The 25,929-nt window shown below is 43.2% G+C and overlaps 1 protein-coding gene and 1 long non-coding RNA gene across 10 annotated transcripts in view; both read left to right on the forward strand.

Annotated features, from left to right (window-relative positions):
• Positions 1-25,929, forward strand: part of LOC309474319 (centrosomal protein of 95 kDa-like) — a 306,785-nt gene that overhangs the window by 140,371 nt on the left and 140,485 nt on the right. For all 9 annotated transcript variants that reach the window (XM_082136783.1, XM_082136785.1, XM_082136789.1 and 6 more), the window contains 4 exons: positions 19,277-19,479; positions 20,004-20,061; positions 20,347-20,414; positions 20,744-20,883. In XM_082136783.1, the coding sequence (XP_081992909.1) occupies positions 19,277-19,479; positions 20,004-20,061; positions 20,347-20,414; positions 20,744-20,883 (469 nt within the window). The remainder of the gene's footprint in view (positions 1-19,276; positions 19,480-20,003; positions 20,062-20,346; positions 20,415-20,743; positions 20,884-25,929) is intronic.
• LOC309474524 lies at positions 844-16,107 on the forward strand. The gene is made up of 2 exons (XR_014197361.1): positions 844-7,002; positions 12,935-16,107. It is a non-coding gene; the product is annotated as an uncharacterized lncRNA (long non-coding RNA).

Below are 25,929 nucleotides of genomic sequence, written 5' to 3' on the forward strand. Positions count from 1 at the left end.
ATTGTGAGTGTACACAAAAATAATACACATTTAACAGAATCAAATAAAAAAAAAGCGAGCTGGTATCGCCGGCGATACAGCCGACCTCAGGGGGTTAAACTCAAAAGTATATAAAAAAAAAACACTTTTAAAAATAACACATTTAATGGTGAATTGTTAATTTGCATACACGAGCAGTAACTGCACTACATGTACATATTCACAGGAATGATTATTGTAAACAAGATTTACCTCTCTCTCTCACACACACACACACACACACAGTTATAAAACCTCTCATTAAGAAACCACAATTAGATCATAATAATCTAGCAAATTATAGACCCATTTAAATCTTCCATTTATGTCTAAAATATTAGAAAAAGTGGTGTCCGCTCAACTGGGCTCTTTCTTGCAACAAAATGAGATCTATGAAAAGTTTCAGTCTGGATTCAGACCGCATCATAGCACTGAAACTGCGCTCGTTAAAATCACAAATGATTTACTTTTAGCTTCTGACCAAGGCTGTATCTCAATACTAGTTTTACTTGATCTTAGTGCTGCGTTCGATACTATAGATCATACATTACTCTTAGATCGACTACAAAATTATACTGGTGTTCAAGGACAAGCACTAAGCTGGTTCAAATCATACCTATCTGACCGCTACCATTTTGTCTATTTAAATGGAGAAAAATCGATCATAACTCCAGTAAACTATGGAGTGCCGCAGGGATCTGTATTAGGCCCTCTGTTATTTTCAATATACATGATGCCACTTGGAAATATTATAAGGAAACATGGAATTAGTTTCCATTGTTATGCTGATGACACTCAAATATATATTTCATCACGGCCGTCGCGTTATCAACCAGGCAGAACAATCCTCCCATCCACCATAGATAATTTCTCAAATTGCTTATCTAATCTGTCTCAGCTGCTGCCTGAACCCAAACAAACAGATGAACTAGAAGAACTAACTAGCACTATGAGCACCATTCTCTCTAGAACATTGGATGTGGTTGCACCTATTAAATTAAAAAAGGTCAGAGAGAAAAATAAAGCACCATGGTATAACAATACTACGCATGTTTTAAAGAGAGAAACGCGTATTTTAGAGCGTAAATGGAAACAAACTAATTTAGAGGTCTTTAGAATCGCGTGGAAAGACAGTATGTCACGTTATAAAAAGGCCCTAAAAGCGGCCAGGGCTGAGCACCTCCGCAAACTAATAGAAAACAACCAAAACAATCCAAGGTTTTTATTTAACACCGTGGCTAGACTAACAAATAAACAGACGTCACCCGAACAAAATATCCCGTTACAGTTCAGTAGTAATGATTTCATGAACTTCTTCACTGAGAAAATAGAAAGCATCAGAACCACAATTGTAAACGTTCAATCTTCAATCGCGCCTTATAATTCAGCTTCAATTATCACCCCGAAAGAACAATTACAGTGCTTTGCAACTATAGAACAAAAAGAGTTAAATAAACTTATCACTTCATCTAAAACAACAACATGTTTATTAGATCCTATACCAACTAAACTACTGAAAGAAGTGTTACCTGTAGTGGAAGATCCTCTCCTCAATATTATTAACTCGTCTTTATCTTTAGGTCATGTTCCAAGAACATTTAAACTGGCAGTTATAAAACCTCTCATTAAGAAACCACAATTAGATCATAATAATCTAGCAAATTATAGACCCATTTCAAATCTTCCATTTATGTCTAAAATATTAGAAAAAGTGGTGTCCGCTCAACTGGGCTCTTTCTTGCAACAAAATGAGATCTATGAAAAGTTTCAGTCTGGATTCAGACCGCATCATAGCACTGAAACTGCGCTCGTTAAAATCACAAATGATTTACTTTTAGCTTCTGACCAAGGCTGTATCTCAATACTAGTTTTACTTGATCTTAGTGCTGCGTTCGATACTATAGATCATACATTACTCTTAGATCGATTACAAAATTATACTGGTGTTCAAGGACAAGCACTAAGCTGGTTCAAATCATACCTATCTGACCGCTACCATTTTGTCTATTTAAATGGAGAAAAATCGATCATAACTTCAGTAAACTATGGAGTGCCGCAGGGATCTGTATTAGGCCCTCTGTTATTTTCAATATACATGATGCCACTTGGAAATATTATAAGGAAACATGGAATTAGTTTCCATTGTTATGCTGATGACACTCAAATATATATTTCATCACGGCCGGATGAAAACGCAAAATTTTCCAAATTGACAGAGTGTGTTAAAGATATAAAAGATTGGATGACCCGTAATTTTCTTTTATTAAATCCAGACAAGACAGAGGTAATACTTATCGGTTCAAAAACCGCCCACAAAACCTCGCACAATACAACTTTAACATCATAGGATGTCCTGTTACTTTATCCTCTACAGTAAAAGACCTGGGTGTCATACTCGATTGCAACCTGTCTTTTGAAAATCATATTTCATATGTTACAAAAACAGCATTTTTCCACCTTAGAAACATTGCTAAGCTACGTAATATGCTATCAGTTTCTGATGCAGAAAAGTTAGTTCATGCATTCATGACCTCGAGACTGGATTACTGTAATGCTTTACTAGCTGGTTGTCCTGCATCCTCAATAAACAAGCTACAGTTAGTCCAAAATGCCGCCGCTAGAGTTCTTACTAGATCAAGAAAATATGATCATATAACACCGATTTTATCATCACTGCATTGGTTACCTATAAAGTTCCGTATTAATTACAAGGTATTGCTACTGACCTATAAAGCCCTAAACGGCTTAGCTCCAGTCTATTTAACGGATCTTTTATCACCCTATAATCCATCGCGCTCTTTAAGATCACTAAATTCAAGGCTTTTGGTCATACATAGGATATCCAGAACCACCAAAGGAGGGAGAGCATTCTCACATTTGGCTCCAAAACTCTGGAATAGTCTTCCTGATACTGTTCGTTGCTCAGACTCGCTCTCCCAGTTTAAAACTAGATTAAAGTCGCATCTCTTCAGCCAGGCATTCATATAATCCTACAGTTCAAACTACAATCCGGCCTCTAGCTCATAAATGCCAGAGGAGAACTGGCCCCCGACTGAGCCTGGGTTCTCCCAAGGTTTTTTTTTTCTCCATTAGGTCACCTGATGGAGTTTTAGGACACCATTAGGTCACTTGATGAAGTTTTTCGGTTCCTTGCCACTGTTGCCTTTGGCTTGCTCAGTTGGGGATATTTTGGGGATATTTAATTTAATTTTATCAATCAATAAATTCCTCTTGAAATAAACTTTGTTGTATTATTTTAATTTAATACTGTGAAGCTGCTTTGATACAATCTGTATTGTGAAAAGCGCTATACAAATAAACTTGACTTGACTTGACTTGACACACACACACACACACACACACACACACACACACACACACACACACACACACACACACACACACACACACACACTAACCCGACCCCTAAACCTACCCATCACACACATACACACAAGTCAAGCGTCTATAAAACGCCGATAGCAGGCCGGGTGAAACCCGTAGTTGTTGGGACATCAGAGACCGGTTTGTCCAGGAGGGCAACATGTTTATTAGCAATAGCTAACGTTAGCTCCGTAGTGTCCGACGTTTTGAGCCATTCCTATGCTTGATTTTTTCCAATCGGACTTCAGTAAAGGGCTGCTGATCTTTCCCACCATCTTTTCCGACATGAAGAATACACTTTACGGGTGTTAATCGAGCTTGATCGCCGCTATCAGATGAAGATGCGCTGCTTACGTCCTCCTCCATGTTTACATGTGCGTAGTGATATTGGCTTGATTTCGGCTGTGACCTACCTACATTTTCGATGCTGATTGGTTGAAAATCTAGCTCAACAGTTTTACATGTCTCAATACGCAGTCAATATAGTGCGCCAATAAATTACAATTTCTCATTAACTGCAGGATAATGCGTGGAGAACTTTTTGCTTGGATACCTTTTATTAACGTTGAACATATTGAGCAAAAGAAAAATTAGTGCCCCGTTTGTCGGAACGAAACCCTATTTCTAGGCCTCTTTTAGGCTACCGACAGCGGCCTATTTAGTTTTATTCTGTTTCCTCCATTCACAGAAGCGCTTTAAGTGCGTGATGTGATGTCGTGTGAATCAATGTTCTACACTATCCTGCAATTTTCGCTGGTTTCAAAAACCGAAAAGTTGCATATTACCTGCTATTCATTTTCACTGAAATGTAGGCCTAATTGTTTGACATTTGGTGACATATACAGTATATCCTCAGGAAAACTAACGCCAGCGCATTGCCATGATGACTTGACAACTGAGCGCGGGCATTTCACTGGTGGCTATGCATCAATATCACATTTGCACAGTATGTACTATTTGAATTCGTGATTGGTTGACTGCCAAATTCAAATATTTAACAGATTTCACAGACGGGACTCTGTTTGTGTTGTCTGTGAATGGAATCTGTTAGTGTTTGGTGTGCTTTCCTGGTCACATCGCGGCACTCCACACACTAGAGCAACAAAAAGGATAAATCTATTAATTTTTATTGTCATGTTTGTGGTCTCTCACATTTAAAAAATATTATAATTTTTTTTTAAATCTTTTAGTGTGGCCCCAGCTTCAGATGATATTCTCAGATACTGCGATTTCATTGTAATCCTTCTGACAACGTCACTGAATTCACCATTAAATATTCACCTGAACAGTTTATGATGTTGTATATTATATCATTGTAATCCTTGACCATCAAAACATAGGGGTAAACATCACATTTTCCGTGTTATCATGTTTGGTTTAGGAGATATAATACAAAATACAAAATACATAATTCAGTTATGGCGGTAAAAAAAATGGCCGCATAGCCACCACGAGGCGTTTTTGCGAATGCTCCATTTCTGAAAATGTTCTGGGGCCGCAAACTGTACATGTGTACCAAGTTCATGCTTTTATGAAAAAGCAGTGGTGGAAAGAGTACTAAAAAAAATCTACTTAAGTAAAAGTATTACTACTTAAGTAATAATTTACTTGAGTACAAGTAGAAGTACTGAAAAATAATGACTCAAGTAAGCGTAAATAAGTAGTTTGTAACGTAGTTACTTGAGTAGTTTTTAAGCAATGTACTTTAGTATTATTTTTCTATTTTTACCCAAAATGGGGAGATTATAGCAATATGGAGCGCTAAACACTCTCATGTCATCTCTTTCATTCATACTGGAAGCCCAGTACTGATTCATACCTCACGCAGAAAGTCCACAAGTGAGATTAAACTTATGACGTTTCAGGAAATGCCTTATATGGATATAATAACATGCAAATAGAGACGTTTTGACTGATAAAACATGAAGACAAACACATGATAGCCATAAAATATCTATATTCATCAAGCTATCTCAGGTATTTTCATAAGAATGATGTATGTCTTTAAAGGGATAGTTCACCCAAAAAGGAAAATTAGCCCATGATTTACTCACCCTGAAGCCATCCTAGGTGTATATGACATTCTTCTTTCAGACGAATACAATCAGATTTATATAAAAAAATGTCCTGGCTCTTCCAAGCTTTATAATGGCAGTGAATGGCTGGAGTAAATTTTAAGCCCAAAAAACTGCATCCATCCATGATAAAAGTGCTCCACTTTTACTCCAAAGGCCTTCTGAAGTGAAGCCATGCGTTTGTGTAAGGAAAATACCCATATTTAAAGCTTTATAAACTGTAACTGTAATCACTAGCTTCCGAAAGATGGCCTACGCATCGATTCGATTTACAGTGGAAGACTAATCCCTGACCCGACGCACAACGTAATAACGAACGCGTAAGCTCAGAGGTAAGACCCTGGTCGCGAATGAGCAATTTTGAAAGGATTTCTAAATAATAGAAGAGGAGCTTCAGTTTGTTGCCCAGTCCTATTTGTTTAAACCACTAAGCTTACGATACTCCTACATCCTACATGCGTCACTGGTTACTCTGGTGGCGCAAGTCAATTTGTGTAGTATGCGTACGGTCGTCTGGCGGAAGCTTATTTAAGATTATAAATTTATAAATTTGGGTATTTTTCTTACCAAAAAAATATCTTTCACTTCCGAAGGCCTTTACTAACTCACTGGAGCCGTGTGGAGTAGTTCTTTTTTTATGAATGGATGCACTTTTTGGGGTTACATTTTTTTTTTTCCAGCCATTCACTCCCATTATAAAGCTTGGAAGAGCCAGGACATTTTTTAAAGTGCCCCTATTATGCTATTTTAAAGTTTCCTAATGTTGTTTTGGAGACTCCTACGACAAGTTTACATGCATCAAAGGTAAAAAAACGTTCATTTTCTCATAAAATACATTTGCACATCACCACATTTTCAATGATTCTCAAACGTCTCTTCAGATGAATCAATCTCTCTAAATCCCTCCTTTCCGCGAGCTACTCTGCTCTGATTTGCCAGACAGCTCAGTCTGTTGTGATTGGTTTACCGCGTACAGCACGCGCATCGAAAACCAAAACGTCCATTGCCATGGCAACGTCATCTCTGCTTGTCCTGAGGCTTCCTACACCGTAAACTAAACACAATACCGAACAATGGCGTCGATTTTTACCATATCAATGCGAGCGCGAGTCCCATGATGAAACACTGAAATAACTAGTTATTCAACCCGAACCTCCATCGCAAGGACGACTCGAGCAGGACGTTTCTCAGTGATTCACTAAGTTACTCAGTTTGAGGTACATTATGAGATGTTGCAACTGTAATTCCTCTCCATCAGCAGGTCCATCAACAAACCGATTATTTTACTTATAGGCCTACTTATTTATTTACTGAGTATTTTTCTAATGTATTGCGGTGAACATGTGGAAACTATCAATAACAGTGCATACATTAGGCGAGCTCTAGCGTGAATGACTGATGTAACATAAACGTTGGTAAAACAAATCTGGCTCCATCCTTAATCTTTCCTCAAAGTAGTGAGAACGACAGACAATCTTCATTAATAGAGACAGTTTTAGGTAATCGTGGCCCACAAACGTACTCGGTTACTAACGTAACCTCGGTTCTCTCTAGAAGAGGAAATGAGTACTGCGTAAGATATCTTACGCTAGGGGAAAATCCTTTTCCGCGAGATATTGAAGCCAAAAATTATCCTTAATTTTTAATAATGCAAAACGCGTTGCGGCAGCATGCAGACATAGGCGAGACAGCTCGCGCGCCTATTGGCTGCTCTGCGGCAACTGCAGCAGCCTATCGAGCGAGGCCTGGCGTGACGCCAGACCCAATCAGGGTGCTTCGCGCCCGCTGCGTCACGTCCCGCCGAAACGGGCGTGGTCTAGGCCTATAAATACCGCTCGCAGGCAGCTATTATCTGGTTTTTCATCATCGAAGCAACCAGAGCGTGTGCATGCACGGCAAGATACGCAGTACTCGTTCCCTCTTCTAGAGAGAACCGAGGTTACGTTAGTAACCGAGTACGTTCTCTTACGAGAGGTCTCTCGTACTGCGTAAGATATCTTACGCTAGGGGACCCAATGCAAAACGCCGTGCATGCTGAGATCTGACACCAAAGACCCAAGGGCGAAAGCCCGGGGTTCATATAGTGCACAATCACCCAGGGAACTCACAGGGAGTCCGGGAAGAGGGAGGGGCGAAGCCGCGCTCTTCCACATATGGTAGCATCGCTTAGACGCGAATTTCATCATACAGACAGGGCGGGGTACGGCCTGAACTGATGGGAAAATGTGGGTCTTACACAGTTTGCCCAGGCACGTCTCGTGCTACTGCTTTCCACTGTCGATCATTGAGCTGTGCTCAGCAGACGCAGCATTCTGAGTTGATAGCATCAAGTCAGATAATACTGGTTAACTTAGACCGACAGCAGCCTGGCCTGCAGGGCGGGAACCTCTAGGTTGTAGAACCTTATAAATGTAGACGGGGAGGCCCAGCCTGCCGCCGTACAAATATCTTGCAAGGCAATCCCACTTGACCAGGCCCACGAAGAGGCCACGCCTCTCGTGGAGTGCGCTCTGACACCCAGCGGGCACTGCATGCCCTTGGAGGCATATGCCAGCGCTATAGCGTCAACTATCCATCTGGATAGGCTCTGTTTCGACGCGGCTAGTCCCTTAGAACGCCCGCTAAACGAAACAAAGAGCTGCTCCGTCTGTCTGAAGACAGACGAGCGAGACACATAAGCTCGTAATGCCCTGACCGGGCAAAGGAGGCCCGCGTCTCTTTCCTCATCAGGGACCGGTAGGGCTGACAGGGAGATAACCTGCGCCCTAAACGGTGTGTTGAGGGATTTCGGAACATAACCGTGCTTAGGTTTGAGTATAACTTTTGAGTCATTAGCCCCAAATTCCATCCACGTCGCGCTCACAGAGAGCGCGTGTAAGTCCCCTATGCGCTTCACTGAAGCGAGAGCCAGCAGAAACACAGTCTTGAAAGACAGATGTTTCAGATCAATTGACTGTAAAGGCTTGAATGGTGCACCTTTCATGGCTTCCAGAACTGTAGAAAGGTCCTATACGGGGACTGAGGGGGGTCTGGGAGGATTCAGTCTCTTAGCTCCTCTGAGGAAGCGGATGACCAACTCGTTCCTTCCTATTGACTGACCAAGCGTTGTTCCTGAGAACGCTGCTATAGCCGCCACATAAACTTTGAGCGTGGAAGGGGCCCTGCCCTTATCCAACAGCTCTTGTAGGAAGGAAAGCACCTCCGTCACTCCACAGTCTGTGGGTGACACACCACGGGCTGTGCACCAGCCCGAAAACACTGACCATTTCGAGGAGTAGAGCCGTCTCGTAGACGGAGCTCTAGCCTGCGTGATCATGTTTAATACTCCTTTAGGGAGTCCAACATGTACCCGTTGATGGCCCAGACATGAAGGGACCACAATTCCGGGTGAGGATGCCAGATCGAGCCGTGGGCCTGAGAGAGGAGGTCTCTCCTCACTGGTACTGGCCACGGGACAGTGCTTGCTAACTGCATCACGACTGGGAACCAAGGTTGGTTTTCCCAAAACGGTGCCACCAGCAGTACTGAGCATCCTTCTTCCCTGATCCGTTCTATCACCTGAGGCAGGAGAGAGACGGGGGGAAAAGCATAAAGCGGGCGGCGGGGCCACACATGAGCCAGCGCGTCCCTGCTCTTGGAGAAAAATTCCGGACAGTGAGCATTTTCTTGAGACGCGAACAGGTCTACTTCCGCTCTGCCGAATTTCTTCCACAGCAGTTGGACTGTCTGTGGGTGTAAAGACCATTCGCCTGCCGGAACATTGTTCCTGGACAGTCTGTCTGGTCCTATATTCAGGATCCCAGGCACGTGCGCTGCTCTGAGCGAGCGCAGGTTGCGCTGAGCCCATACCAGGAGGCGTTCTGCTAGCCTGTACAGGTTCCTGGACCTGAGGCCGCCCTGGCGATTTATGTAGGACACCACAGACACGTTGTCCGAGCGGACCAGGACGTGGCGTCCTTTTATTTGGGGACAAAAACGCGTCAGCGCGTTGTCTACTGCCAGCATTTCGAGGCAGTTTATGTGCAGGAGCCTCTCCTGTTCCGGCCACTGGCCGAAGAACGGTCTGCCTTCGAGCAGCGCTCCCCATCCCGAGGTGGACGCGTCCGTGGACACCACTTTCACCCTCGAGGAAGTCCCCAGGCTTACACCTGACTGGTACCAGTCGTTTGCTCTCCAAGGTTTCAGAGCTGTGACACACTTCTGATTGACCTTGAGGCGAATCAAACCGGATGCCCACGCTTGGCGTGGGACTCGCGCTTTCAGCCAAAACTGCAGCGGGCGCATGCGGAGCAGGCCCAGCTGGAGTACTGATGATGCTGCGGCCATGAGACCCAGCATCTTCTGAAATCTCTTGAGCGGGACAGACGCGCCGCAGCGGAACGAGTTCGCTGTGCGTTGAATGTCGACCGCGGGCTGTGGCATTAGTCGCGCTATCATGGACAGCGAGTCCAACTCTGTGCCCAGGAAAGATATCTTCTGACTGGGTGACAGAGAGCTCTTCGCCCAATTGACACTGAGACCCAAATTCTCGAGGTGATTGAGTAAAACGGTCGTGTGTTCTATGAGCACTGAGCGCGATTGCGCTAGAATCGGCCAATCGTCCAAATAGTTCAGTACTCGCACGCCTCTCATTCTGAGGGGTGCGAGCGCCGCATCCATGCACTTCGTAAATGTACGGGGTGCCATGGATAAGCCGAACGGCAGGACTGTGTACTGATATGCCTGGCCCTCGAAGGCGAATCTCAAATATCGCCTGTGACGTGACGCTATCTGTATTTGAAAATACGCGTCTTTCAGATCTATTGACACAAACCAATCTCCTTGGCGAACCTGCGCGAGGATTTGTCTGGTCGTGAGCATCCTGAACCGTCGCTTCACAAGCACTCTGTTCAGTTGCCTTAGATCTAGTATGGGTCTGAGACCCCCGTCTTTTTTCGGTACCAGAAAGTATCTGCTGTATAGCCCTCCTTCGCTCTGAACTTGAGAGAGAGGCTCTATGGCCCCTTTGTTCAATAGTTTCACCACTTCGGCTCGAAGTAAATGTGCTACTTCTGTTTTACCGTGGTCTCGACGCGCGCCGTATAGAGGCGAGGGCGTCGGCGAAACTGCAGCGAATAGCCTCTTTTTATAATGTTTAGCACCCACTTCGAAACCCCAGGCAGCTTTGCCCATGCATCTGCATGAATAGCTAGGGGTTGAATACGAAGTGTGCTCCGTTCGCTCAGCGATGGAGAGGCTTCGGTGTGCTGTAACACAAGTGTCGCGCTCGTGACATTTGAGGCAGGGGCGCGCTGATAACAGCGGGCAGATTACCCGCACTCGACTCCTCTGCGGCGGTCAACCGAGAGGGGGAGGGCTGGGCGAGTCCCGTAGGAACTGTCATGCCTGTGCGTGGATGTGGGCGCGGGATAGCGGGCACATTTACCACACCGAAAGCATTGGTCGCTTGAGTGAAGCGAATGCACGTTGGTTTCGTTTTTACAGAAAACGTGAGACATGCATAACGTAGTGTTTGTGGGCACTGGGTAGTGGGCACATTTACCACGTTTGATGCGCAATCGATCTGAGTCGATTTATGTGCGCGAGCCCTGTGTGACGGGCTGTGCTTGTGTGTAGAGATGGGCACTGGGCAGTGGGCATTCTTTCTACACATAAAACACCATCGGCCGTGGCCGGGACACCAGAAAATTCACACTTATGTGATTTATCTGGGTAGCCGTAAAAGCGGCGTTTGTGTGCAGGCAAGCGTGCTGCGTCGCCGACTTGTTTACTGCAGAATACACTGGAACAGTCACATTTACTGGAACTGAACGAGCGAGAAGTTGCCATAGAAACAGAGAGCGTCAACATGCTGGCGTTTATTGCAGGCCTGCGTGCATTACAACAGGCTCGTTCACTGCAATATTGACATTTCCAGTCGCCTGAATTTCAGAGGGGAATGAGAAATGTATAGGAGATGGAGGTCGGTCCGTCCGCAGCGGGACCAGAAAACGATCTTTTCTCCTTACGCCAGTGACGCACGGAACACCATAGAAACGGTGTTTGGGTGCAGGCGAGCGGGTTGTACAACGCGCTCGTTGGCTGCAAAATACACATCTGCAGTCGCCTTTTCAGGGAACTGACAGAGCGAGCATTGACGGCATAATTTTATCTGCCGGTAGACCCGGGATTCGAACGCGGGTTTCTCGCGCGCAAAAACCTGAGAGTCTGCCACTGGGCCACAGGGGGAGACACATTGTAACTCAGTTAGCGCGAGTATTATCAGAGAGCGTCAACGTGCTGGCGTTTGTTTGCAGGCATGCGTGTATTACAACAGGCTTGCTCACTGCAATACTGACATTTCCAGTCGCCCGAACTTCAGAGGGGAATGAGAAATGTACGAGAAAATGGAGGTCGGTCCGTCCGCGGTGGGACCAGAAACACTCTCTTTTCTCCTTACGCCAGTAATGCACGGAAACCATAGAAACGGTGTTTGGGTGCAGGCGAGCGGGTTGTACAACGCGCTCGTTGGCTGCAAAATGCGCATCTGCAGTCGCCTTTCAGGGAACTGACAGAGCGAAGCATTGGCGGCATAAATTTAACTGCCGCTAGACCGGGATTCGAACACCGGTCTCTCGTGAGGAAAACCTATGATTCCGCCACTGAGCCACAGGGGGGAACACAAAGGCTTTCGGATGCACGAGCATATAAGAGCGTCAACATGTTTTCTTCGGCGTTTGCTTGCAGGCGCGCTTGTATTAAAACAAGCTCGTTTGCTGCAATATTGATATTTCCAGTCGCATGATCAGGGAACTGGGAAATATATGAGAAATTGAAGGTCAGTCCATCCTGGGAGGGACTAAAAACACTCCATTCTCCTTTCGCCGGTGAGTGACGCATGAATGGGGCGCAGAGGCAGGGTAGCTTTCTTATAACGTAAAGAAAAACTAACCCCGACCGTCCGCTTCCAGCCTCCCTTGTGAGCGGCGCAGTTTGCGCGGCTTGAACAGAGGGAGAGAGAAAGCTAGCCCCGTGACCGCCCGCTCCTGACATCCCCTGTGAGCGGCGCGGTTTGCGCGGCTCGAACAGAGGGAGAACAGGTATCGTCCCCCAAGCAGGCAAGGCAAGCGGGCGAACCGGCAAGCTTTGCGGGTTGGGGGTTTGGGGGGGGGGGGGGGGGGGGGTATTTATAGGCCTAGACCACGCCCGTTTCGGCGGGACGTGACGCAGCGGGCGCGAAGCACCCTGATTGGGTCTGGCGTCACGCCAGGCCTCGCTCGATAGGCTGCTGCAGTTGCCGCAGAGCAGCCAATAGGCGCGCGAGCTGTCTCGCCTATGTCTGCATGCTGCCGCAACGCGTTTTGCATTATTAAAAATTAAGGATAATTTTTGGCTTCAATATCTCGCGGAAAAGGATTTTCCCCTAGCGTAAGATATCTTACGCAGTACGAGAGACCTCTCGTAAGAGAACTGATTAGCAGAAGTATTTAAGTAAGACAGTGATAACGTGAGTTAGCCAGTTAGCAGGAGACCTACACAATATAAATCTCAAAACGAAGTATTTTTAACACCATCTTTCAAGAGCAAGCGGTTTGCGAATCCTGCATTGAATTCAGAGATTTGAGAAGCAGTCGTCAGTAAAATAAAGGGAACACAGCAAAAGTTTAGGATTATACTGCTGTGGTATCGTGGTAAAGATGAATTTTAACCACTGATTCTTCACATGCTCGTCCTTGGGCAGTGAAAAAAACTGGCTTTACCTTCACATTGAAGTGCACAGCTTCTCCTCAACATGATGCTATCCAGTATCCACAGGAATCAGCTGCCAGTTTGAGGTTCGTTTTCCCTGGTGTCTGCGCGTGCAATATGCTAATGTTTCGTCTCTTACTTTTGAAAGACAATAACTTTATATAATGTGAACTGTCAGATTTAAAACTTTGCAGGATGTTTTCATTCAATTAGAGCTATGTTACACACTACATGAAAGGTCATTTTCAAAAATCCATAATAGGGGCCCTTTAGTATAACTCCGATTGTATTCGTCTGAAAGAAGAATGTCATGTACACCTAGGAGGACTTGAGGGTGAGTAAATCATGGGCTAATTTTCGTTTTTGGGGGAACTAACCCTTTAATGCAATGCTAATCAACATAGCCTGTATCATAGAATTTAATAAAATAATATATTCTCACTCTGTGTCAAGAAGCAACATGAAACCACAGAAGTAATTTCAAACACGACTGAGATGTATTGTGATTTTGGAGCAAAACATGATATAAACTCATAAATTGTAGTGTTTGACGGTATGCTAAGCAAACATACTAGCTTTCCCTGTTGTCAAGAGCAATTGTTTTATTACTAATTTTGAAAAGTAAGTCCAGGTAAGATCATTTGAATGTTTTCATTTGAATAATTTCATAATTGAAAGCAAAGAAGGTTAAGTGAAAGGTCCGATAAAAAAAAAAAGAGAGATGTACAACAGTATGAATAAAAAAGTGCCAGTAAAAAAATTTATAAAATGAATTGGGGTATGGTTAACATGTTAAATGAAATGGTATTTTTTTATTCGTTCTACCGCAAATGTGCTGGGAGGGAGGCCCACTATTGCTATAGTAACGAACTACACTTTTACATGCATCATCATGCAATCTTATTTCACCATTGTTGAGGTTTTTTCAGCTTTGTACAAAGTTTGCTTCGTACATTTAGTTTAACTGTATTGCTAAACAGGGCGAGCTTTACCATTCAATTGAACTGTCCACGTTTTTAAGACACTTAAATTGTTACATTGTTCTTGCTCTGTCCATGCAAAGATGCCTATGACGTTGTTAAGAGCCAAGTTTTTTATTTACTTCAACTGCTCAGTGCTCTGGTATTATGGGATGACCCATTTCAGGAGTTGCCATAATTAAAATGTAAATACACTCACCTAAAGGATTATTAGGAACACCTGTTCAATTTCTCATTAATGCAATTATCTAATCAACCAATCACATGGCAGTTGCTTCAATGCATTTAGGGGTGTGGTCCTGGTCAAGACAATCTCCTGAACTCCAAACTGAATGTCAGAATGGGAAAGAAAGGTGATTTAAGCAATTTTGAGCGTGGCATGGTTGTTGGTGCCAGACGGGCCGGTCTGAGTATTTCACAATCTGCTCAGTTACTGGGATTTTCACGCACAACCATTTCTAGGGTTTACAAAGAATGGTGTGAAAAGGGAAAAACATCCAGTATGCGGCAGTCCTGTGGGCGAAAATGCCTTGTTGATGCTAGAGGTCAGAGGAGAATGGGCCGACTGATTCAAGCTGATAGAAGAGCAACTTTGACTGAAATAACCACTCGTTACAACCGAGGTATGCAGCAAAGCATTTGTGAAGCCACAACACGCACAACCTTGAGGCGGATGGGCTACAACAGCAGAAGACCCCACCGGGTACCACTCATCTCCACTACAAATAGGAAAAAGAGGCTACAATTTGCACCAGCTCACCAAAATTGGACAGTTGAAGACTGGAAAAATGTTGCCTGGTCTGATGAGTCTCGATTTCTGTTGAGCCATTCAGATGGTAGAGTCAGAATTTGGCGTAAACAGAATGAGAACATGGATCCATCATGCCTTGTTACCACTGTGCAGGCTGGTGGTGGTGGTGTAATGGTGTGGGGGATGTTTTCTTGGCACACTTTAGGCCCCTTAGTGCCAATTGGGCATCGTTTAACCCTCTGGGGACCAAAAACGCGCCCACGCGTTTTGCTCGTTTTTTTTTTTAGCAATGAAAAATAAACACAAAATGCTCTGTTAATTTTGATCTTTCATTTTCGTGTAATACATCAATCGATCCTGTTCAGTTTCTATTTTTTTTCTGTATACTCACAATACAAATAAAGTGTTTTGCTTTTTGACAAATAAAGAAAAACTAACATGATGCTATTTCTGCCTTCTCTCTGTCAGTAAACTCCCATTTGAAACGCGTTCGAAAATTATCTATAACTCCGCGAAAATTCAGTCAAACAGGCAAACAGACCCACGGGCATAAAGCTTGAGATCGCAGCTTTTAAATGAAGTAATTTATATAAAAAACAAATATTATCAGCTTCTGTAATCTGTATAAAAAGAGAGCGACTCCAGTCGAGCTCATTAGGAGCCATTCAAAAGTAATTTGACCACTCCCCGGAGAGCGCGTGCTATTCAAACGCAAATTCTGAGAACCATTTCAGTCTGTGAAACGCCCCCACATCAGCTGTAAACAAAGAGGCATAATATAGCCTACCTTATGGAGAAAATTTTCCGTGCTGATATGAGGAGCAGATCCCGCTGAGGAGTGAGGTAGGCTAAGTTATCCTTTCTCAAGTGTTAATGTGGAATAACGTTATGGAATAACGTTGTAGGCTTATGTAAACAAAAAGATGAATCGCGTTTCTATAATATGAATCGCGTTTTCTGTGAGATGAATGAAGGGTACATATTTGTAAAGAATGTTTAGCCTAAATATGAATCGCGCGTCTGTGTGTGAAAGAATAAACTGCTTTTACAGTTACAGTTACTGCGTTACAGTCAGGCGAAGTATGAAAGACAACATTTTGTTGACTAGATTTGGGTACAGTTTTTACTGTAGAATATACTGTCACATCAAATAAGCTTTTCTGCTCATAAATATAAAATACAATTTTGTCAAAAATAAAGTCATAGACTAAGATGTTCCAATGTTGGCTATATTCAAACTAATGAATACATATGATAAAATGTAGGCCTATAATCTTTTTTTTTTTTTTTTTACAAAGAAAGAGTACTTTTTTGCAGAAATATTGCTGAAATTGTAATTATTGTTGTAATTGTAACCTTTTTAATAAAATAGCAAAACATATTTACAAGATAGATGTAAGCAAAATCTTAAATGGTCAATATAAGTCTTCTTCAAAATATATATTTTGTCTTTGTATTGTGGCTCAGTCAGTGTCACACCTGAATGAATGGCTAATTATGCAGAGTCATTATGCAGAGTGGGTGGGACTAAGGTGTAAACTACTCCTCCCCCTCGCATATTGGCTTTCCAAGCAAAACCTGTTTTACACCATTTAAATCAATGTATTTTTTTTTGTGAACAATAAAGCAAGACTATTTTCACATAATTTTGAAGCTAGAACTGAAAGGGACAACATCCATTAGTCAAAAGTCTTGTGGGCACATATTTTGTATGAGTTTTGTGGTCTTATTTCAGCAACTTTCATTTTTATTTTTTTAAATAACCACGCATAAACATTATTCTCTTAAAAATACAAACATCTACATACATGTTGCTCGCATATTATGGTAGGCCTGTTTGTGCTATATAGAGTGAATTTACACCTTTGCCATTAACATGTTTATAAATAACTGAAAAAAGCACAAATGTCAGAGCATGTCAGAACATCTCAAGGGCCCCAAAAACAGCTTGGTCCCCAGAGGGTTAAATGCCACGGCCTACCTGAGCATTGTTTCTGACCATGTCCATCCCTTTATGACCACCATGTGCCCATCCTCTGATGGCTACTTCCAGCAGGATAATGCACCATGTCACAAAGCTCGAATAATTTCAAATTGGTTTCTTGAACATGACAATGAGTTCACTGTACTAAAATGGCCCCCACAGTCACCAGATCTCAACCCAATAGAGCATCTTTGGGATGTGGTGGAACGGGAGCTTCGTGCCCTGGATGTGCATCCCACAAATCTCCATCAACTGCAAGATGCTATCCTATCAATATGGGCCAGCATTTCTAAAGAATGCTTTCAGCACCTTGTTAAATCAATGTCACGTAGAATTAAGGCAGTTCTGAAGGCGAAAGGGGGTCAAATACAGTATTAGTATGGTGTTCCTAATAATCCTTTAGGTGAGTGTATATGAGCATAGCTCACTTACATCCACTAAAATATTGAAACGTTAGCAGCAATACTGATTCAAAATTCGAGCGCCAGTGATTAAATGTCAAAGTGCGGTTTGAACGCCCCGCCCCCTCAGCCGAACTGGAAGTTTTGATTGGTTTTGCACCCGAGTCAGACCTGTCTGTTATTGGCTGAAGCGCAGGGCTCCACCCCAGTAGTTTGAAAAGTGCCTGTCAAATGTCAGCTCGCCCTGTTGCTCCGTCGGCACCTTTGTCAAAGTACTTTGTACTTTTGGTGAGAAATAAATGTAGCGATAAATGTTTATTCTACTCAAGTAAAAGTAAAAGTACCACAATTAAATAAAAAAAAAATCGAAAAATCTACTCAAGTACTGTAACGAAAGTATTTGTAATTAGTTACTTTCCACTTCTGTGAAAAAGTGAACATAATTTTTTTTCACATATGACCTGGACTATAAAGCCTATTCGAACAGGACTAGTTTTCATGGAGGACGTTAGAGAAATTTGTGAAATTTGTGGAGATTTTAAGGCTGACTTCTATGTCTGTGTTTTTCTCACTCATCGGAGAAATCTAGTCCCATCTGAATGTGAATGTCTGTTAGTTGTTGGGTGTAATAGAACAGCTTAACATGCTTTTAATGTTCAAAAACATACTTTTTCTCATATTGTACATTATTGCAGTACCTGCAGTATTTCCGTTTTGTCTGAAATTCTGGGTGTGCCTCAATCAGCTAATATATTTAAATAACATTTAGCGTTTTTCAAAACATCTAATGATGATGCGTATTGAGTTAGCTCGCATGACTACTGTACTGGGTATCTGACTGAGCTCACCTGCTCTGATTTCTACAAAGCTCACCTTCCAAAAAGCCCAGAGTGATGTGATTGGCCAGCTGAGCCAGTGCGTTGTGATTGGGCGTGTGTCGTAAATGTAACGCCCCTTACCATAATTATGAGCTTCAGCTTCCAAGACTTCTAAAGCAATTTTCATGTCGTTGGCATTACTGAATAAGTTGGAGCCCAAGATTCATCCAAACACACAGCGCCTCCACAAAATGGCAACAACAGAACTTTTTAGGCAGGTTTGGAGCAGTGTTCTCTATTAGATAGAATAATTCCCTTTTGTGGGAGACTAAGAGATTTGTAACTTTGCAGATCTTATACATGCGCACACACAGATACATTAGGTAAGATACACACTAAAGGAAAAGGAAAACATTAAAAAGCATCATATGACCCCTTTTAAAAAAATCCCTTTTATTTTTAGATCCCTTTTAATCTTTACACCAGAAATCCTGCAGGTCATACAGACTTTGTTCTCCAACCTCCAGCCCATTACATGATTATCGCTTTCTGATGAGATGCAAGCGTCTCAAAAAATTATTTGCCGCTCCACCTCTGTGTGCAGTGTGAATGCTGTCTTGGCACTGAGCATGGGCAATGAAAAAAAGTATTTACTGCATATGCACTGCAAAAGTAAAACAGGTGTTAGGAAAACAATAGGGCTTAATCCTTAGAAAACCAATAAGGTGCTTGGTGCTTTTAGTGCTTTATTGCTAATAATCTTTAGCAAAACAATATAGTGTCAGAAACTTGGGAAAAGTACAGTTACGAAGAATACTTCATTATTGTACACCGACAATCACATCATATTTCTATAGAGGAGGAAAACAATAGGGCTTAATCCTTAGAAAACCAATCAGGTGATTGGTGCTTTTAGTGCTTTATTGCTAATAATCTTTAGCAAAACAATATAGTTTCAGAAACTTGGGAAAAGTACAGTTACGAAGAATACTTCATTATTGTACACCGACAATCACATAATATTTCTATAGAGGAGGAGAGAAATCCGCATTCTCATTTCTCTTGATTGAATTTGTATTTCAGCCTTTTTCCAAAAACGGATGTTGAGCTAACACTATATAACCTTTTCAAATTAAGTGTTGCCTGCTGTCCTTCCTCAAGTGGAAACCTTAGAGAACGCGGTGAGCACGCAAACCACCCTCCTGAGAGAATCTCTCTGGCCCACCATTCCTCTCCAGCCTCCCTACCAGACCACCACCCAGAGACCCCCTTCCTCCACTGACATGGCCCTGTTTTCTGAAGACCAGACCATACAGCAACCAGAAAACTCATGTCACAAGGTTAACATTTTAAATTCAGCACTTCATTTCATGCAGAACTACTGCATCATAATGTATTCATCATAGTAAATGACAGTGATGAGCAAAAGCTAAATGATTGATAATTGTTGATTGTCCACTTGAAATTGAAGAATTCTTGTTGGTGGATTGGCAGGTGTTTGTACTCAGTGAATTAAGCATGTTTACATGCACACTAATAAGCTGATCACTCCCAAAACTCAGCTTATTTAATTAACCCATTGTCCTGGTTTAAATGCAAACCAGTAAAAACCGGCAAAGCAAGGGAACCTGGGTTATTCCTGGTAGTGATGTAAAAACGTAATCATTTGTGTATCTGATTCTAATTATTACGTTTGTTACGTGAGTTGTATGCATTTGAGATGCACAATAATACAGTTGGAAACGGTGCCATTTTGCAAGTAGAATGTAGTTAAATGTGGGAACATTTCTGCTGATATTTCCAGTTCTCATGAAGCTCATCTCTGGCCCCATCTCTTATTCTACTTTTCTTCTTTGTCTTGCAGATTGGTCACTCATCTGAATGGGATCAGATCAATGGAGAGTTGAACACTGCTGTTTCCAGTAATTCCCTTGGGTTACCTTACATTTCTTTGTCAGACATTACTGAAAGATTTATGCCACATTCTCTGCAAACTGCTATGTGGGCAGATGACATTATATGTTAAGACAGTTTTCTGACATGCATGTAGAGTGACATGCAGTTATCAGTCTGAAAGTTTTAAATGCTATTTTCAAGTTCTAGTGTAATCCTTGAGTTTATTATGAATTATTTTATGAGTTATTATTAATCCATCCTTATTTTTATTTATTTTTAAATTGAAATGCTAATTTTGTGTTTTTCTGTAGTGGAGACAGAGAAATTTGAATTCTGTCAGAGGGTAGTCCATTCAGAAGAATCTGAGGATCAGGGAAAGGTGGGATACTCACCACTCTTTGCTTGAGTACTAAAACAGCATTTTCCTCCTGAAACAATGTAATATAAACATATCAGAGAAAATTCTGCTAGTGTTAATACTACTTGTTGAGGTCATCATTTTTTATTCTCAACACTTCTCTTTTCATTTGGCATGTTGGCCTTTAAAATGTATGTCAATCAATTCCAGGTTTAATTTTTTTAGAGGTTGATTATTTTAATATTATCTTACCTTGATGGAGTGCAATTTATCCAGAAAAGCTGTCTTCTAATGTATATGCAAATTAGGCAACCAGATTTATCGATGAGTTGTCTGTTATCTGGGTACAGGTGGACACAAGACCGATCCTGTTCTGCACCCAGCCAGGCAGACACAGAGAGGTAGAGGAAAAAGAAGAGAGAGAGGAAGAGCAAGCTAACAGATCAACAGAAATTTGTGTTATGCATACAGACGAGAGACAAGGTGCTGGGTAAGAAATGCAATCACATTAAAATAAATTGGTGAGAGGGAACAAAAGAACACACAAACATATAAACAGTTAAAATAGACTGAATGACAATGCAATTCATGGAGTGACTTTACTTGTGAATGTGTATATTTGTTTCTTCAGGGCTTGCTATATTTAAGCAGGTCATGAACTGCATTGTTTTATTGTTTCATAATGTTTCCTGGGGTGCACATTTATAACGTTAGTATGATTTGTAGCGACAATGCCTCTAGTTTTGGGAATTTATTAGCTCAAATGAGAGGTAATATTCATAAGATATGAATATGCATATGCCGTTTACACAAATTAAATTATTCCACAGAGGGAATAGGTCAGACCTCAACGTATATCAATAATTACCAAGATTACTCGTAGTATTTATTGATATAAGTAGATAGAATTATATTTTAATTAGGGGAAATTTAGATAGAGGTTAATTCTCATTTATCATACAACCATCCGTCCGGCAGATCGGATGCACGATTTCTGAACAGAAACCTATTGTCTCCAACACAACAAATAATTTTCCTGTGGCCACAAAGGAATGATTATTTTCGTGTCTTAGACAACTTAGATTGTTTAATAGTAAAATAAAGGGTAGAGCTGGTAGGCAATCACACTTTCAGGGATTTCAGTAATGAAACAATATGAGACAGATTCAATTCACAAAGATTATAGGATTTTAATCAAACAACTAAGAGTACATGTACTATTTCAATCACGCAAGAGTAAATATGCATAACAAACAAATAATATAAACGATCGTAAATAAGACATAAAATAAAATAAAATATTATGAGAGGGGAAGAGAAAATGAGAGAGGGAAAAGGAGAGAGAGCAAAGGAGAGAGTTTTGGTATGTAAGATGGTAGCGTGTAAGGGGATGTGTGTGTGTTTTAGAGCGCGTACGTGTGTTTTCTAGGAACGCGTGCGTGTATGTGTGTGCGTGTGGGTTTAGAGCACGTGCGTGTATTTGTGGGTGTAAGTGTGTGTGTGAGGATAAGTGTGTGCGTAAAGAATGAGTGAGAGAATTTAGAGAAAGGCAAAGACAGTTTACAACATTCCTTCACACCGAGACCCCAACAGTTTCTAGTAATTATTAGACAACTTAAACAGCATTTCTTTTGGATTGCGAATTTAAGAATGTAATCGTGTACTTTACTTGTTCTGCCTATTTGGCCCTCGTTTCGTGCGTCTGTTGTGTACAAAAGGAGCCTGGAACACGTGGTCTGATGCGTCGTCAAGGCGGAGCTCGTTGCGATGGTAACTCAGAGCGTTCAACTTAGCCGAAGATGATTTAGCCTTAAGTTGGTTTTCTTTGGTTTGTAAGAAATTATCAAACTGAGATAAACTATCAAGAAAAGAAAGACTTAGAATAGAAAACGAAAATAAAAAGCAAACGAAGGTTTCTTGGAAGAAGGAAGGAGGCGGGTCTCTCTCTCTCTGGCGAACTGCTACGAGGTACGAGAGATCTGGCGCCGTGTTTTGAAGTCGCTAAAACCACGCCTTCTCGCGTACGTGACCCAATCGTCTGGGAGGACGATTGTGGCCACCTCCTTACGTTTTGCAACGGTACACGCCTTCTCTGACTGTGTACTGACGGAATAAACTCGTTCATGAACATTTATAAACCTGGTATTAATGAAAGAATGCATCTTCTGATATTTTGTGTTAAAGATTCAACACCGTTGGGTTCTTTGGAACAAAACAATACCGCGAATGATAATTCTGTGAGCCAATAACACACAGATACATGATTTCTCGTGATTACACACACATCAAATTGGTTACATACAAATACAGCTTATACATTTTAAACATTTAGAAAGATAACTTTGAACACACGTGGTCGGGAAATAGATGCAGTCCTCGAGTATGTATGCATATATGTGTGTGTATGTAGCGTCATGAAGTCACGGAGAGTTCAAACTGCGCTTGTGAACTTTTGTCACTCTGAAGAAAGGGGGGAGTTCGTATGTGTGTGCGTATGCTCTCGGGCTGATGAGGTTAACAGTGGGCACATGTTTTTACATCTGGTCGGACACTGTTTTATTGTTTTGAAGTGTTAATCAGTGTCAAGAGATCCGGGGGGGGGGGGGGGGTTTCGGGATCTTCTGAAACGTCCCCAGGGGTCATCGCATTTCCAGTCTGACTGGCGTTTTGCTGATCACATATCTTAGCCGAAACAGTCGAACAGAAGGTTGTGTGTTTACTCAGAAAATAGATTAGGGTCCGTTAAAACCAGGGGTCAATGATTTATGCAGATAGGAGGCTCCATTTGGTCGGCACGTCCTGGCGTCGGAGTTTTTAAGACAATTAGGTGTCTGTAAATGAGGATTCCAGTAAGTTGATTAGGTCCTAGACTAGAGAGGGGGTTTGATCACAGGGTAATCTCAGTAATTTAATCAACACGCCGGCCGGGTGACCTGCCTTTGTTACAGTCCCCCCTTGGTGAGTTGGCAGGGCGTGGATGGGCCTGGTCGAGTCACCACGGTAACAATGGTCAGATGGCAGGTGCATGAATGGGAGGAGGCTGCGAAGGGGTTGCTAAGACTGAGGGTTTAATTCGATGAGGTCGTCAGCATTCTCTGGTGGGGCGTCGTCCTTCCGAGGGTTTCTCCGGAAGCCTACGGAGACTGCCTCGGTGAGCTTGGTTGTGGAGGTTCGGATTGCGTTGATTCTTCGGTACAGGACATAGGCCATGCCCAAGGTGAGGGCATGTCCGAGGATGATGGAAATGCACAGAGCAGTGTCAGCTGCGGTCCAAGCTTGGGCAACAGGTGAAGTGTTCAGGATGGGTAGTCGAGATAAGGCCTGAAGGGCTAAGTCCAGTGGGGCTATATCGATGACTTGTGACCCCCCTTTTTCAATCCAATCTTCCAGTTCTGGATCTAGCGTGAAATTGCGGTCCCTAAAGAAAGATGGGATCTCTAGCTCGACTTGGTACTCTTCGCTTGGGAGGTGGTACAAGGCCAGGTCATCTAGGTGGAGGATTGCTCCTCGTGGGACTTGGATCCACATGCTTTGGTTAAGCAGATTGACACGTGTAGCAGTGTCGTGTTGGTCATAAGTCAGTGTCGCCGACCTCACTGGAGTATTCACGAGCCATCGGTTTCCTACAATATCGGCTTGGGTCTCGGTGACTTGGTTGCGGGGTTTAGCATCAGCCGGGCAACGTGCGTCGTTGGCTAGTTGTTGTAGGCCACAGATTCCATCTGTATTATCTCTGAGGAAAGGTTTGCTTGGACAGAGATAGTGAATGTCTTTTGTGAGGGTGCACATGTGCAGGTTAGGGGCGAGGTACAGCTGTGGGTCGCTGTCATGATAAGCTACAACCTCGGGAGTCCGTACCTTGAACTGGGTGTTACTCTGCCAGAATCCAATGTTGACAACGTCTTTGAGTCGGTAGATTCGGCTTGATTCTATAATGGGCAAGTTGAGGAGGAAGCCCACCTCCCTCTGTGCGGGGTCAACGTACAGTGGAATGGCGCTGCCCAAAGAGTAGGCAAGATGGGTTTGTATCGGATCAGTGGGCGTGGTGGTGGCGGAAGCCAGCACGGTTTGTACAAGGCTCAGGGGGATCAGATATGGCGGGATCCTCCCCATGGCTAAGCTGTCCATGGAGGAGCTTATTTCTCGGAGCATGTCGGACATTAATGCGGTGACCAACTGAGTTTGGGCAAAGTCATTCTGGAAGACTGTGAACAGCTGTTTCATGGAGCTCACAGTTTGGTTCAGCATGACACTATGCGTGTTAAGGATGGTGACTGTACCTCTCAGTGTCCTGCCTATGGTGGTCAGGGATGCGCTTTGTGTGGTGAGTTGATCTTTCAACTGTGGAAGTTCCGTCTGGATTTCTGCTACCTGTCTTCGTACCGTGGCTATGTTCACGGCGTTGACACTGGACATACCAATGTTGAACAGTGTGCCTACAGCAGCAGCGGCTCCGAGCAGCGCGCCTAGGAACCTTTTGGGACGTCTGTTGTGTCCACTCAGTTCGGCCTGGGTGAGAGTCATCTTTTCAAGTTGGTTCAGCATGTGTTTGATGTCAGCTTCAGCATGATCGAGGGCGGTTTCTGTCCATCTGGCACCCACCCAACTGTATTGGGTGGCGGATCTCGGGTAGTGCGCATGGTAGACGTTTCGAGGGTCGAGTCGTACGTACACTTTCTGTGTGTGGGTTCGGCAATTTGTGATAAGCAGTCCAGGCTGCTCTCTCAACACAATTCCCGAGGCTGGCCCTGGTGAGATGACATCGGGTGGTGGCTGGCCTCTGGTCGACTGAAAGCACATGATGGCAATCCACAGCAGCATCCTGTTACAGGCAAGAGAGAGAGAGGTGTGGATGAAAAGGGGAAAGAAAGAAGGCACAAATCAGCAAGGGTTGTCCCGGTGTGGATGGGACAGTCTTCTTTTCCTGTAGGGACGGCGGTTGAGTTTAGCTCGTTGTGGACATCTCCTGTCTGTCCCTGCTAGTGGCCACATGTCTCTTGATCTGATTGCGGGGAACCCATTTGAGAACTGGTTCTCTTGGTCCCCGTTTAAGCTGGATTTGGTATGCTACGGGGGAGAGTTTGTTCACAATTTCATGAGGTCCAGTCCAGTGGGGCAGAAACTTTTTTGACAGCTGCTTGGGTGGCAAGGCGAAACTGTAATACAGGACTTTGTCGCCCACGCTGAGTTCTTGGTGTGATGCCTTTCGATCGTAATATGCTTTTTGGCCGTCAGCGCTGGTTTTCAGGTGTTGCTGGGCGAAAGCGAAAGTTGTTTTCAAATGTTTATGGAGCTCATCCAGATATTGTGAAGTGGTATAGGCGGTGACGAGGTTGTGGTCTCCTGGTTGGTACAACAGGTGTAATGGCAGGGTCATCTGCCGCCCAGTCATGAGTTCAAACGGGGGTACCCGTGTCCCTGTCGCAGGTTGAGCCGCACAGCGACTCCTTTAGTGTAAGCAGGTACCACCGTTCCCTGTTCGTTGATGAGAGTGCAGACTTCAGGGATGGTCTGCCCTGACAGTAGATTGTCATGA

The sequence above is a fragment of the Leuciscus leuciscus genome (assembly GCF_965113295.1).
Source record: "Leuciscus leuciscus genome assembly, chromosome: 14".
NCBI lineage: Eukaryota > Metazoa > Chordata > Actinopteri > Cypriniformes > Leuciscidae > Leuciscus > Leuciscus leuciscus.